The sequence below is a fragment of the Diabrotica virgifera genome, chromosome 1 (genome assembly GCF_917563875.1).
Source record: "Diabrotica virgifera virgifera chromosome 1, PGI_DIABVI_V3a".
Taxonomy (NCBI): domain Eukaryota; kingdom Metazoa; phylum Arthropoda; class Insecta; order Coleoptera; family Chrysomelidae; genus Diabrotica; species Diabrotica virgifera.
This window is the reverse complement of record NC_065443.1, coordinates 290,301,102-290,317,190: the sequence shown is the minus strand read 5'-3', so window position 1 is coordinate 290,317,190 and position 16,089 is coordinate 290,301,102. Positions and strand designations below refer to the sequence as shown.

Below are 16,089 nucleotides of genomic sequence, written 5' to 3'. Positions count from 1 at the left end.
GTTTGTTTCCGCGTGCAAATTTCCCGTGCTCTCACGTCGAATAATATTCATTGAAACAGTTCCGTAAAGATTTTAATTTGCTTGCTGTAAAGCTTATAACCGTGCGCACGCCCTAGCGTTAGAAATTAGAAACGGAACTTCGATTAGATTAGATTGCGCTCGACATAGTTCCTTATTCTGACGCTAGAACGCGCGCATGTACAACAACAAATAAGATGCCATTTTGATGTCGGTGCTTATTTGTGCTTTGTTGTTGTTGTGAGCTGATGTTATGAAACGAGCTGCCAAAATTACAACGTTCTTCAAAAAGTTGAAGACAACGTCAGGTAAGGTTACTCTATTTCATAAGCCATAGTAATAAAAGCTAGTAGGTTAGTAGGTTTAATGGTTATTTTTTACGCTTGCTACGTTTTTGTTTACTGTTTAGGCTATTATTTAGGACTCACTAAAAATTAGTTTAACTTTACTTTTATTTTTTATTTATATTTAACGTTTTTTTGTGTTTAATTAGTCTACCCTTTTAAAGTAAAATACATTTTTTAATGTAAGAAATCAGATAAAATCAAATTTAATTGATTAAATGTTAATTTTGTTTGATTTTCACTTTAAAACAATTTCAGATAGCAGTAATGGTGAGACTGAGGGTGCAAAACGAGACGATGAAGATAAACCCGAATCACTTACAATAATTCGAGATGAAGTGGAAGTGGGACAACATGAGCAAAGCTCGCTTGCTGTGTCACAAAACCCAAACTTCGAAGTGGAAGTTTTCGGTAAGCCTTTTTTGTAATAGCGAGCAACAACATATAATCCTGCAAAAGGCACATATAGAGGATAAGAGCTTTAAAATGATACCCAATTTGCCTAGAAAAATAATTATTTAGGGGTTGATTTGTTGAGTACGAAAATCAAGTAAATTGTTTTAATAATGTGGATGATAACGTTTAATACAAGTTACATTTTAAATTAAACAAACTATTTCAAGTCTTAAGATCGCGTCCCACCATCAAATAATTTGATCAAACTTGACAGTTAGTGACACAAAGTGACAGTTAGTGACGTCACATCCTGAGTGTTCATTGTGGATAATAATGAAAAACTTTAATTTTAAATAAAGTACAAACAAGTTAGACAACACAATACAAAACATTTGATTAAACTAGACTGTTAGTGAGAGCACAGATTTTTAGAATTTAAAAAAAAAACTGCAATTGTGACGTCACTTTGACGTACTTGCGGAGTTTGCTCAAACTGTTTGATCAAATTATTTGATGGTGAGACGCGGCCTTAATAGGTCTAGTCGATCAATTATTTCAAGGTTGTGTTTTTTTAGGAGATCCTCTGGCCTTGGATTCACACTCAAAAAGCAGTGGACCTACCAACTCCTCAAGCGAATCCAGACCTACAATTAACTCTGAAGGTAAAGTGAAAGAGCTCTCTTCAAATCATATCATCAAAGATATAGGGCTATATGTAAATAACAAGCCTGATGATTACACAAAATATCTTCTTTTGGAAGAACATTGGAAGCCACCCTCAAACTACGTGTATCCATATTCAGAAAACTCAAAGGGCGTTAAAAGGTATTTGTCTAAAACCCACCTAGAAAATCATACATGGCTTGTACTTTCAGAGTTGAAGAAAGGTTTGTTCTGTAAATACTGTGCACTTTTCGCCCAAGAAAAGGCAGGTCACAATAAGGGCGTGAAGCTGGGGAGACTTGTAATTGAACCTTTGACACGGTTTAAAGACTTAACAGGAAAAGATGGCGACTTGCAAACCCATGAAAGAAGTTTATACCATAAAACCTGTGTAGAAATGGGGAAAGACTTTTTGAAAACTTACAAATCACCTAATAAAGAAGTTATCAATCAGGTATGCTCTGAGCGGCTTCGTCAGGTTACAGAAAATCGTGAAAGGCTAAAGCCCATTATCAAAACCATTATTTTGCTCGGGCGTCAAAACATACCTTTTCGAGGTCACAGGGACGATGGTCCTATCAACCTAGACATTGAGACTTCAGCAGCAAATCAGGGGAATTTCAAAGCTCTCTTGCAGTTCAGAGTAGACGCGGGTGACAAAGCTCTCGAAAAACATCTTAATACATCATCTTCTCGAGCAACATATATTAGCAAAACAACGCAAAATGCTTTAATAGAGTGTTGTGGGGATGAAATTAGGGATGAAATTCTGAAAAGAATACTCGAGTCCAAATATTGGTCTATGATGTTTGACGAAACCAGTGATTTGTCTCATAAGGAACAGATTACATTAGTTGTCCGTTATCTTTGGAAAGATGCCGTAAGGGAGGACTTCATAACTTTTATTGATGCATACAATGCAGCAGCAGATGTAAATGGTAAAGAGTGTAAAGAGAACAAACTATCAGGGAAAACTCTAGGTGAAATAGTCTTAAGGAATGTAAAAGAACTTGGCTTAGACCTTAGTTACTGTGTAGGCATAGGTACAGATGGGGCTTCGGTAATGACATCTGAAGAATCAGGTAGTGTAACAAAGATCCAATCAGAGGCAGTTAGTGCAAAACGGCTTCCATGCTACAACCACGCCTTGAATAATTCTATTTCTAAATCTAATAAGATTCGATCCATAAATAATGCCGTTGGCATTATGAAAGAAGTCATTCACTTTTATAATCAGTCAGCAAAAAGGAATGCTGTTCTAACTGAACACGTAGGAAGGCAACTATTGAGCCTCTGTGAAACTAGGTGGGTAGATAGACATGATGCAGTAATTTTATTTTTTTGTGCATTGCCAGAAATTGTCGATTCATTTACAGAGATAAGCGAATGGAAAGAGTCCGAGTCAGCCAAAAAGGCCGTATTGTATATCAACTCAATAACAAGCACTGAATTCATTTTTTCTTGCGTTTGTCTGGTAGATATTCTGAAAAGGACCCTTCCCCTAAGCAAGTTATTGCAAAAACCAAACTTAGACTTGAACAAGGCTTCCAATGCAGTGACAGACACACTGACATGTCTGAAGGATAGGAGACGAAATTGTGATGATCATTTCACAGAGTTATACTTGGAAGCTCTAACTACCTCTGAAAAGCTGGGCGTGCAGCTCAAAATGCCCAGAGTAGTGAAAAGCCAAAGGCATAGAGAAAACTACGAAGCAGAGACAGTGATGGAATATTATAGGATGTCCATGTATATACCACTTCTCGACAATGTCATCACTGATCTACAAACCAGGTTCTCCGAAGAAAACCTATTGTGCTTTGACCTCAACCTTTTAATGCCTGCAAATATGTTGAACACCAATGTCAGCGAAAAATGCTTGGAGTTGAACGTGAGGCTGCAGAAAGTTTGCCAGAACTTTAAAACTCTTTTGCCCAGTGATTCTGAAGTGGTACTTGAAGGAGAGTTAAGCATTTGGAGAGCGAAGTGGTCAAGGGAGAAAGAAGAAGGAATGAAAATTCCAAACTGTGCCATAGAAGTACTCAAATGCTGCGATGGAGATATGTTTCCAACTGTACGAACACTTCTACAAATACTTATCACACTACCAGTAAGTGTTGCAAGTGCTGAAAGGTCATTCAGCAGCCTTAAGCTCGTTAAATCCTGGCTACGGACAAGAATGGTTGAAGAGAGGTTGAATGGATTGTGCCTTTTATACATACATCGTGATATTGAGGTGAATGTTGAGAACGTAATTGAGCGTTATGCTAAAGGAGGAAAAAGAAGGCTGGACTTTATTGTTTAAGTTTTATGGAGAAAGTATGTAAATAATAAAGTAATGCTTTGAATCTTCAAAAAAGTGTTTTGTGTTTTTATTTCCCTAACCAAGTAGGCTTTAATGAATAAATCCAATTAAAAACTATAGATTTAAATTACAAAATATGATCATGTTTTAGTCTCTAGATTGTCTAAAAACACGAGTTTTCAGTTACATTTTTCCAGACCCAGACCCCCCGGAAGGTTCCCCACATAATCCTCCTTGCCCCCCCCCGAAATCATGCCCTGGATCCGCCACTGTTTCCTGTAAACAACACTATTCAACATAGTAGCAGAAGGAACAATAATTAAGGCCAGCAGAATTAAAGTAACTATAATCTACTATTCAACATAAATAGTTGCATATGCAGATAATGCAGTAACAATCCTGGCAAAGGAAGCACGGAAAAGAGGTCTAGAAATTAAGGAAGCAAAAACAAAATATCTACTCTATTCTAGAAGAGAAGATAACAAGATAAGATAAATCAATATAGAAAACTGCACTTTTGAAAGAGTTCAACAATTTAAATATTTGGGAGCAATTATGAATGGCAAAAATAAGAAAGTGAAGAAGTAACGGAGCGAATACTAGCAGGCAACAAATCGTACTGGAGATAGCACAGCCTAATGAAGGACAAGAGCTTATCCAGAAATACAAAACTGTTAATATACAGAGTGTACGCAGCTGAGACAACATGCCTCAGAAAAAGATAAAGAAAAATTAAGAATATTCGAAAGGAAAATCCTCTGACTATGGGCCGATAAGAATGGAAAACGGTGAAATGAGAAGAAGAATGAACCATAAACGAAGGGAGAATATAATATATTCTCCCTTCATATATAACTGTAGAATTGTAAATATTTTACCTTAATTTTTAAGACTCCTGTATATAGTTTTTCTTAATTATTATTCCGAAAACGAAATAAGAGTCTCACGCATAAGAACACATGGCGGATTAGCTTGGGGATCGGGAAGCGGAGTTAGCTGAGACGCAAACATAAGTAGCCGCCTTGACTAATTTTATTGGAAAAAGTCGGTACATACTTTGATCCAATTTTATTAGGTTAAAACGGAAAAGGGAGATTAGATATACGATAATTTGTTTTAGCGTAAGGATGCGAGAGGCAGTCGATTTTGAGATTCGAATGAGGAAAGAGGTTGTATTTGGCAATAATCGAAAGGACGCGAAGTTTAATACGTACTTATATATTGACAATCCGGTCATATATTAAGTAGATAAACGCGATTATTTCAAAGACATTTTCTTTTGTGAGAACTCATAAAATTTTAGTCGCAATTACACAAACACTTTTACATTTCGTCAATTTAGTAGTATCTATAATTTAGTTATCTATTTTATTAATTAAAACTGTTAAACATCACACGGACTTTTATTACGATTGTCTTTAAGGAATTCTGCATAACTGTATAGTTAGATTTATTAAAGCGTAGAGACTGAGATGGCTGGGACACACAGAGAGAAAGAAAAACGACCTACTGATTAAGAAGATAACCAGATGGAAGCTAGAAACTGAAAGGCCCAGAGAGAGAGATGGGAGGGTCAGGTCATGAGGGATATCAAAATCCTGAAAGTGAGAAACTGGAGGGAACTATGCACATATCGAAATGAGTGAAAAAACACACCAGATAAATGCGGAGTGGTTCACCGCAATAAAGTGGATCAGAGAGCGGCAAACGTTTCACCCGGAATGAAATTCCTTGATGATGATGAAATCTGCAGTTGTAGAAGTAGGTCCTTATTTAACCTAAAGGCAAAAATTCGGGTAGACCTGGAATTATGTCTGATCGACGATTACTAGTGTAAATTTGCAAACTGGGCCGTCGCAACACTTAACGAGCTATCGTAGCACAATGGAACGCAGAAACATTTATCAAGGGAGTGGCTGCAGGAAATGGATACACAAAGCAGGACTAAGTTTTTATAAGGTTGATTCGTAATGTTTTATTGAATGAGTAATTCTTTTCATTACTCGTAATATTTTAGGCGAAACAAAAACCTCTGCTAACATATACTCAAGAAACAAATCGTTTCAATTTGATACTTGCGTGGGGGACTTTCGAAAATGGGTTATCAGAAAAGAAATGAGACATTCCATAAAGATTACCTCAAACGAACTGTGAACTTCTCAAAGGAATTATGATATGGGGGTGCATGTCATCAGGAGGTCCAGGAAGATATGAAGTGGTGGAAGGCATAATTAACATAGCAAAGTGTCAAGAAAAACTAGTCATGAACCAAGTGAATTATGGAATAATTCAATTAGGTAGTCAATTCTTATTAAGAATATGCTGAACGTGGCGATGTAACCCCATCTTAAAATATAATAATTGTCCGAACATTTAATTGCCACGATATTCTGCAATATTTTCGTTTATTGCCTATACAAAACACTGCCATTCAATGTTTATAGAAATCAAGTCATTTCAATATCTTATTATTAATGATAATTATTTTAATGATTGTTGACTGATCTCTTTCTTTAATTCAATAAGTAAAGTTGTGAAGATGAACGATTTCAATAAATTTTCGTTTGTCCGAACATTTAGAAAAAACTCATTTTTTATTTTTTTTTAATTTGCATGGCGCCACAGTTTATACAACTAAATATACAAAACACGTGAAACGTTTCGTTCTCCTATTGGTTGTAATATTTACCCTTCTGTCATTTAGTCATTGCTTACATGTCAAAATGGTCAAAATAATCGATATGATAACCGACCTAACCTCAAACTCATCCCACTGATCACTGATTACTTGGTTTTGTTTTCTGACGTGGATTACCATCTGCAAAGTATTTACTACAAATTTAGTAACAATTATGGAGTCTTTAAACGTTTTCGAAGATTTAAGGCGGATGAACAAACGCCAGGTGAGTCTATTTCCCATGCACAAAATATAAATAATTAATTACTTGTTTTTTAGTTCATTTACCAAGTTCTCAGTTTCGGTATGATAGTCTCCTCGGCTTTAATGATATGGAAAGGACTCATGGTGGTAACTGGTAGCGAAAGCCCCATAGTTGTAGTATTATCTGGCAGTATGGAGCCGGCATTCCACAGAGGAGATCTATTATTCTTAACGAATTATCCAGAAGAACCTGTTAGAGTAGGAGAAATCGTAGTCTTCAAAGTAGAAGGTAGAGATATTCCCATTGTACATCGCGTGCTAAAGCTCCATGAAAAGTAAGTTATCCTTAATGTGTAGAATATCAGTAAAAGCACAGAATAATTAAATGCTGTGCTGCAACAACGTTGTAACTGCCAATAGTTTTATATGTGGGTTTTCCATGTAACAACATTCTATATGTGCAAAATAATGTACTGCCGACTGCGGGGTGTATTACGAGACTTTACTTTATGCATCTCCTAAGATGAGGAGATAAGTCATAAAGATTCCTTTTTTCAAAATGATCAATTATAAGGAATTTTTTTCAGTTTTTGTTGACAAAATCTGATTTTGCGTTTACAACGTTGTTCCAACATAACATTCAATAAATTACAGAATACAAGAGGCGTTTTTTCTAATTAAAGCTGGGTTCTCACTTGAGCACAAATACTCATGAGACAAGTTGAGGACCCACTGAATGCCGCTGGTCTAGAAAAATGTTTTCCCACATGAAGACTCATGAGGCTTGCCGCAGCAATGATCCATTTATTTACCCTTAGGCAGAGAACATGTTGAATGAACAAATCTATGGCTTGTTCTAGTTTTAAGTATAATTATTTATAATTGGTTAAAAAGTAAAAAAAAACGTAAACAGCAGATATGTATGTGGATAAAAATAATAGAGATTAATTTTTTTTTAATTCCATCAGTACTTTTTTAACATACTTAGCAAGTTTTGTCAAATTACCTTCTTTTTTTAATTTATTAACATAGCTAGAGTCACAAGGATTCCATAGTACTTCCATATTTTTTAAATTTATCAATAAGTTCTAAGCACGACACTTGCCCCATTCCATTTTTAATAGGTAGATTTATTTATGTGACTTTCAATAATATTTCAAGTTAAGAAATAAAATTCAACAAAATCCAAAACTGTAATGCTCTTTTGGATTATTATATTATAGGATACATTTATTGCCTGCATGGTCCATGTAAAAATACTTAAAAAATGTCTACACTGAGGCACAAATTCCTTTGACGGACTGACAACAAATGGACTGAAACAAAAAATATTTGTTTCATTTACAAAAGTATTCTGTTTCTATGGTCTACTATATCATTTAAAGATAAATATATTTCATAATTTTCTAATCTTAGCGATAATATCACTTGAACACTTTTTTTTTCTAGGAAAAATGGTACTGTAAAGTTCCTGACGAAAGGAGACAATAATAGTGTGGATGATAGAGGTCTGTATGCTCCAGGACAGTTGTGGTTAACCAAAGATGATGTGGTAGGCAGGGCAAGAGGATTTTTGCCTTATGTAGGCATGGTTACTATATTAATGAATGAATACCCCAAGTTTAAGGTATAATAGATAGTTTTTTTTAATTGATCATGTTATATAAGTATGTCCCACTAAAGTTTAAAAATATTTACTGGCTCAAATATGTCCCGATTTAAACATAGTTTTGCTTTAGTGGTATTATTAGTGCAAAAGCAAGAAAATAAGACTGAATTGACAACACTGGGTGACTTCCGGAGTCAGTTACAGATTTATTTTCACAAGTTCTTAACGTTTTAATGCATTTGTATTTGCTTTTTACAATTTTCATTGAGATTTTTGTACAGTACGTGAATATTTTTCAGCATTTATATCAGTGATACACCATATTCTAAATATGGTACCATGGAACCTCGATTATCGGTCAGGGCACCGGACCAAGGGTATGACAGATAATCGAAAAACCTTTAACAGAACATTAAAAAAAATTAAAAATTCATTTTCATCTAAATTCAAAAAAATCAAGGTTCACCACTCTCCCCTCTATTGTATAATCTCTATTGCAGTGACATATGCGACAATAGACTAACCAACACTAATTTGCTACAATTTGCTGATGACACTGCAGTGATATCATATGGAAAAAATTTAATAAAGACAATGGACTTATTGCAGAGGCAGGTGGATGACACAATATCTTGGATGAATAAATGGAGATTAACAATAAATCCTTCTAAAACAAAACTAATAATATTTAACCATAGAATCCAAGATCACTCACCAACTATAAACATATGCGACAATATTATTAAACCCTCCCAAACTGTTAAGTATTTGGGAATAGAAATAGATAACAAATTGACGTTCAACCACCACACAGCAGTTATAAAAAGGAAAATTATAACTAGAGCAAAACACTTCAGAAGTTTAACATACAAGAATGAGGGAATTACGATTGAAACAGCAGCCAATATTTATAAAATGATTTGCAGGCCCATGCTGGAGTATGGTTCTGCAATTTTCTATAATTCTAAAGGCCCTGCCAAAAATAATATAAAAGTGGCTGAAACAACTAGCCTTCGACAAATTACTAGAATGCGTCATCCTGATAATCCACTTCACAATCCATCCAACAGAATGCTGTACGAGGAAACTGGAATTGAACCTATTAATGAGAGCTGTTAGTAGAGAGTGTAAATAAGCTGTTTAATTATCTCTTTATTAATGACAGTAACAAAAATTTGATTGAGCCCCACATTGTGAAGATACCAGAGGACAGTGCCCGTAGATGTCCAGGAAGAACTCTTTTTGAAGAAATCTGCTACACATCAAGACAATAAACAACTTTATTCAAGTCATCATCTGTATTGTAACTAATTGTCAGTGATATTGTGATTACCGCCACATACAAATATTTTTATTTTTTTTTAATTATTGTATTGTATTAATATTAACAAAAAACATATATTGTAATAATGTATATTAATTGTGTAAATTGGCTGAAAGACTTCGGTCGATGGCCTTTTGGTACATTGTATCAATAAAGTATGTCTCTCTCTCTCTCTCAAAAAAATTTAGTTTACAATATTCTGAAATCTTTGTTTGTTTTGTTTTACTGTTGCTTCACATTTTGCAACGGCTGAATTTCTTAATCGACGTAAGATCATGCAATCTACTTTATTGGCTTCTTCTTGTCGAGAATAGCATTCGGTGAATTTTTGTATGTGCGATACAGTTGCAATAGCATTATCGCCATCGCCACTGTCATATTCCAAGTCTGTGTCAGCTTCTGAATCTGTTTCGTCCGCTTCTGTTGCCATTTCAACGATTTCATCATCTGTCAGCAATCAACGAATTTCGTTTGGCTTATCTTCTTCTTGATGTGCCTATCGTGACGAATGTTGGCAATCTTTATTTTATCTGCAGCAACGCGGAAAAACTGCACAAATGTTGTTTGATCCAGGTTCTGAGTTCTTTAACCAGGATGTTCTTCTTCTTCCTGGATCTCGCTTTCCAAATATTTTTGGGCATATCTGGATTCATTTCGCATAATGTGTCCAGTGGCTTATAATAGCAATGTTCAAACAAAATGAATTAATGACTCAATTTATGCTTATGTGGTCAATACAACTTCTGTACGGACCATGTCGGTTAACAGAGGTGAGGGTTAATGGAGATACAGATAATCGAGGTTCCACTGTATAGTATTTTGACAGAAATATTCCTGATTTTGTAGGAATACCCCTGGTGGGACAATAATGTCCCAGTGGTATTTTTAAGCGGGAAATATTTCTGAAAAGGAATCTGAAAGGAATGTCTCAGTTAACAATAGCAATGGTAAACATATGTCCCATCCAATTTTAATGCGATCATTAAGTATGGGAAGGATTCCATGAAATCCCATTCCGCAATGAATTTTAAAAAGTCTACAGATAACCATTTAGTTTAGAGGCTGTAATATGGACCGCTTGTAGATAAATGTCTTCATAAATGCTTCTAGCAGGAAGCTTGCTTCTAAAATGTCTTCATGGTAAAAGCCACAAAATGTTGGAACAGCTAGTTTCAACTGTTCACTGTTTGTGACAAGCAAAGTGTGCTTCTGAACAACCTCGAACAATAAAGCCACATCTTGAATGGACTTTGATCTGGTTTCGAGTTCAACATTGTATATGTCGAAAACATTTCAACATATCCTTTTTAAGTTCGGCTTGAAGTGTGAGTTTTTCGGTGGGAATGTCTTCGTCCTCATATCTTTTAGTGGCAAAATATATTGCTTTATAATATGACCACGTTTTTCTTCAATATAAAGACGAAGTTCTCCTATTTTGATCGCTGATTGATCAACGGTTATGTCTTTACTTTGCAATTCAATCTTACATAAATTGATTTCTCTTAGTACATCATTCCAAAAGAAAAGATAACAAAGAAATGTGAAATTACACACAGCGGGCATAAGGTTATGAGCCACACCTCTGGTGTCTATATTTTCTTGTTGATGACATAATAATTCCTGAATTGCAGGAACAACATTATCAAAATGGTTTGCCAATACTTTAACTGCAGCATAGTGAGCACCCCAATGCGTGGTAGATGTAGATAGTAGCTTAACAGATGCTTTGCTGTGTTTAATAATAATAACCAATTCCCAGCAGCTAGTGGAAGCAGAAGAAAAATTAAAACTTACCTCTAGTGTTCTGAAAAATGTTACACTAGATGTATTTTGTGCACATAAATTAACTAAATGATCAATACATCCAACGAAAATAGCCTTTTTGTTTTTTTCTTTAATAATAGCTTGTATTCCTCCATGTACGCTGCTCCTAACAGCTGCATTATCGTATCTCTGTGAACGGTACTTTATATATTATTATCTAAATCATCAACTTCAAGCTTCTTGACAATTTTGTTACTTAGATCAACTACATTTTTGCTTTTAACGCAAAAAATCCAAGAAATGCTCTTTGACCTCGAGTTCTCTCGGTTTCGTGTGTTCACAAAATAATATCGAATTGTATTTTGATTGTAAAGTGAGTAAAGTTACAAATTAGCGATTCATTCTTTTGTGATCGTGTCTCCCGGGTGTCACCCCCGAACGGGTGACACCCGGGGCGGACCGCCCCCTCCGCCCCACCCTAGCTACGCCACTGCCTTACTGTGCTATACAACTGATTAATTAGATTAAAACAGTTGGTTCTTTATTTATCTGTTGGTATACTTTTTTCTTTCACAGCAGAAAAATACCTAGCTAACAGCAGGGGGTAGTTGTTCTCAATTTGGATGGAGGTTTATAAGAGCTATTTTGAGCAAAAAACCATGTTAGTGAATTTTTCATGTAAAATGGAAATGACATATCTGGCAGTCTATGACGAAAATCCCAAATTCAATTTTTAGTTATTATATTGTTGATTTTTTTACAATAGATTTTTAATTCTAATTAAAAATATTCTTTTCTGTTTCAGTATGCGGTATTGGCCTGTTTAGGACTGTATGTGTTGGTACACAGGGAGTGAGATTACATTTTTAACATCTTAATTTAATTTTTGTTACTTAAAATTAATAAATAAATAAGAAAATATTTTTTTAGTATTTTTGTAAGCGTTTATTACTACTTGATAAGACCAGACATTTTTTAATAATAATATGTGAAATCACTCAGGCAAAAACTTTTGGATCTCCGATTTCTTTTAACCTTGGTGTATAGCTTCTGCGGGTAGTAAAAATAAGACATTTAAGGTCAAAATGTCTTCTTCTTTTTTTTTTTCTCAAAATATTATTTTATGCGATTTTTCAGTGATTTGGCGTTTATTTAAACAAATTTGTATTTTCTATCGTAAAGTATCGATGGAAAAAATAATATTTTAATAGAAGGGACTCAATAATGTCATTATAAGAAATTATAACAAGTTATTTTGATTCAAAACACGATTTTGATCAAATTTTAGTGTAGAAAACGTTAAAATACCGATTTTTACAATTTCCTCTATTCCTAAAATACATCATAATCGATTTGGCTGAAAATTTGCCCACAGATAGCCAGAACATAAGAGTTTAAGTGGTTAAAAGGATTTGAATTATTTTATAATATAAAAAAGTTATGGTGTATTCCACGAATATACAACTGTTTTGGATTATCGTGACAATGAATATTTTAGTGTGCAACATAAGAAGTACGAAAGTATTTTGCTCTAATAATTACTCCAATAAACAACAATATAATTTGCAATTTACTTTCGTTCTTCATATTTTGCACAGTAAAATATTCGTTGTCGCGATAATCCAAGAGGGTCGTATATTCGTGGAATGGGGCATACATGCAATAATATCAGACTCAAAAGTATATTAGTCCAGTCGGGATAGGATTTAATCAGGCATTTGATTTGAGCTGCCCAAAATTTTATTTTTCTATTAGTGGGGTCAATAGTAGCCTAAATTTAAAATCATGAATGAATCCTCTGTTACGTTAGCCGCCATCTTGATTTTAAAGGAGAACCGTTTTTGCTTAATATCTCCCCCATTTTTAACTTTTCGACAAAAATGGTAGGAACTGAAACTGTTCCAAATAAATCGTATTTACAATTATTACAATTTCTTTTTAACAACTTTTGTCGTGAGGTCGATATTTTCTGAGTTAATTGTACCTACAGTAGACGCCTATATTTTTGACTATGATATTGCATGTAACTTTTCTGGTATTGTTATATAATTCAAATCGCTTCAACCACTTAAAGTCCTATCTTTTGGCTATCTGTGGGCAAATTTTCAGCAAAATCGAATATGATGTATTTTGGGAATGGAGGAAAATGTAAACAACGGTATCTTAACGTTTTCTACACTATAAAATTTGATCAAAAACTTGTTTTGAATCAAAATATTATAATGCCATGTAATGACATTTTTGAGTCCCGTCTAATAAAATATCATTTTTTCCATTGATAGTTTACGATAGCAAATGCAAATTTGTTTAAATAAATACCAAATCACTGTAAAATCGTTTAAAATAACATTTTGAGAAAAAAAGAAGCAGAAGAAGACAATTTGACCGTAAATGTCTTATTTTTACATTCCTCAGATGCTATATACCAATTTTCAGAAAAATCAGAGATCCAAATGTTTTTTTGCTCCAAAATTGAGTGATTTGAAATGGAATCACCCATTTACTTCCTACATTATAATCTCTTCTTATTATCTCAGAGAATTTGTACCTGGTGAGACCACTATACTGAACCTGGTCCTTCTATTAAACTAAGCCACCAGCTTTCTTATGGCGAGTTTAACACATTCACGGACACGCTTCAGATGTAGACACGTGTTCTTATGGAGTAAGTGACTTTATATGCAGTCGTGTCCGTGAATGTGTTAAGCATTTCTCCTGACTATGCAGGTCAGAGTTACAACAGATACTATTACAGTTCCAATTTAATACCTGGTATGCCCATAATCATCCATCATTACATAAAATTTGACCCCCTGTGACATTTTTCCGCTTGAATTCTTCTTCAATCTCATATGCAAAAGTGATTGCCGCTGGATTAGGTAGTCCCCTTACTTACTTAGCTGTTCTCTTATATGTTATGGTGTCGAGGTAAGTGGAGAAATTAGACGTCTCGATGCCTTTCGGGCAGTAGCTAGTCTCTCTGCCGTTCTGCATCCAATATTTCCTTTTGCGAAAGCCTTTCCAATATCTGCGTTTCATGTTCTTGCTGGCCTGCCACTTTGTCGTCTTTTATCTGATACAGCTTTCCATACCCTCTTTACAGTTCTACCTTCACTCATTCTCGCCATATGGCCGAACTGTTGCCATCATGTTGTTCTTTTCTGCAGTATGAGAACACGCTTTATCGCTATTTTAAAAATTTAATAGCTTAACAAATAAATAGGTGGATAAAACAGGACATAAAAAACTGTATCCCATTTTATCCAACTTATAATTGTACCGTTTTGTCCAACTCGAGACATTTTTCAAAACAAAAATGGCTCCTGCCTAAACGTAAAAGTAAAATTAGATAGACTATATATGAGAATATTCGTTATGAGTTCTTATGGTGTATTCCACGAATATACAAATGTTTTGGATTATCGCGACAACGAATATTTTAGTGTGTAACATAAGAAGTACGAAAGTATTTTGCTCTAGTAATTACTCCAATAAACAACAATATAATTTGCAATTTACTTTCGTTCTTCATATTTTGCACAGTAAAATATTCGTTGTCGCGATAATCCAAGAGGGTCGTATATTCGTGGAATGGGGTATAATTAAATGTAATAGTCACCGGAATTATATGTTTAGATATGTAGGCAATATAATGTAGAAAACAACGCATTTAAAATTACAAAGTACCAAAAAAAAGTAGAGTCAAACAATTCTAAACACAACAACTTTTCATCAAATAGTGACATCGAGGTAAAACGAACTGAGAATGTTAAAATGACGACAGAGAACAAGTTTTCGTCGTTGTCCGATTGATAGAAGCACTAGTTGGGTCTCTAGGATAGGTATCCCGTTTTATCCGACTATCCAGTTTTATCCAACTCTCCCCTAGGGAAAAGTAGAATATCGTAGCTACGCAACCTGAGAGAATGGTACGGATGTACATCAAATGCACGTTTCAGAGCTAATGTATGTACTTAAAGTATGAGTAGCTATGAAGATTGCAGACCTCCGTCGTGGCGATGGCACTTGAAGAAGAAGAAGTGTACCTGGAAGAATTCTGTAGCCCGGGTTGTGACTTTAAGTGGTAGTAAGTTCTTCTTAGTAGGTACCTAACAGTTTTAACTTCAGCTTTTATGTTTCAAGACTATTTTTGGTAGGTGACCTGGAAGTAAGCATCCGTTTTTCCCTTTTTGGTATTTCTATATTTCACCCTAATCCATTTCGTTTCTGTGGTTAACCCTTCTTCATCTCTATTACCTATTCTTTTCTTAAAAAAACCTTTCTTTATTATTTATATGTATATTATTTATTATATTATTTTTATTAATTTAATGGGAATATTTCCAGATTCTGTGGCTTTCTCGTTTTTCATTTCCTTTCTTATCTAGTCCATACTGATTAGCTATCCTTCTTCGTCTATGTTATTTGTAATTTTCTGTAATATATTTCGCAATGTGGTTTTGCTTCCGTCAACAGGGATTTGTAATATTCTTCCCACTCTGAAATTCTTATATACTTAATCTCCCTATTCCTTTTGAAGGTACTCAACTCCACCCATAGTAATGTACCTACTATGTATTTATTCCATCCATGTGCATAATTAAAATTACATTCTTCATTTTGTTTTGACGTTTCGATTTCCAATCCAGGATTCCATTTGAATATACTTGAATATAATCCAGGATTCGTTTTAAAAAAATTCTGAAATAAAAATTGTGAAAATATAATCTTTAATCTTTTAAGTAGTTATGATTGACGGTAGGAGAGATCTCTGGATTGATAGGA

General features: G+C 34.4%; 2 protein-coding genes across 2 annotated transcripts; both read left to right on the top strand.

Annotated features, from left to right (window-relative positions):
• Positions 1–388: 388 nt before the first annotated feature.
• LOC126879140 (52 kDa repressor of the inhibitor of the protein kinase-like) lies at positions 389–3,961 on the top strand. Its single transcript, XM_050642121.1, has 2 exons — positions 389–773; positions 1,334–3,961. The coding sequence occupies exons 1-2, from the start codon at positions 581–583 to the stop codon at positions 3,724–3,726; spliced, it is 2,586 nt and encodes an 861-aa protein (XP_050498078.1). The 5' UTR covers positions 389–580; the 3' UTR covers positions 3,727–3,961.
• Positions 3,962–6,436: 2,475 nt separating this feature from the next.
• LOC114332206 (signal peptidase complex catalytic subunit SEC11A) lies at positions 6,437–12,225 on the top strand. Its single transcript, XM_028281956.2, has 4 exons — positions 6,437–6,629; positions 6,683–6,942; positions 8,057–8,234; positions 12,110–12,225. Exons 1-4 carry the CDS (start codon positions 6,579–6,581, stop codon positions 12,158–12,160), a joined length of 540 nt encoding a protein of 179 aa, XP_028137757.1. The 5' UTR covers positions 6,437–6,578; the 3' UTR covers positions 12,161–12,225.
• Positions 12,226–16,089: the final 3,864 nt, after the last annotated feature.

Excerpts from the sequence above, each read along its gene's own strand:
- LOC126879140 (XM_050642121.1), top strand. The coding sequence starts at position 581 with ATGTTAATTTTGTTTGATTTTCACTTTAAAACAATTTCAGATAGCAGT. Across the intron at positions 774-1,333 it reads CTTCGAAGTGGAAGTTTTCG|GAGATCCTCTGGCCTTGGAT; the intron begins GTAAGCCTTTTT and ends GTGTTTTTTTAG.
- LOC114332206 (XM_028281956.2), top strand. The coding sequence starts at position 6,579 with ATGGAGTCTTTAAACGTTTTCGAAGATTTAAGGCGGATGAACAAACGC. Across the intron at positions 6,630-6,682 it reads GGCGGATGAACAAACGCCAG|TTCATTTACCAAGTTCTCAG; the intron begins GTGAGTCTATTT and ends CTTGTTTTTTAG. Across the intron at positions 8,235-12,109 it reads ATGAATACCCCAAGTTTAAG|TATGCGGTATTGGCCTGTTT; the intron begins GTATAATAGATA and ends TTTCTGTTTCAG.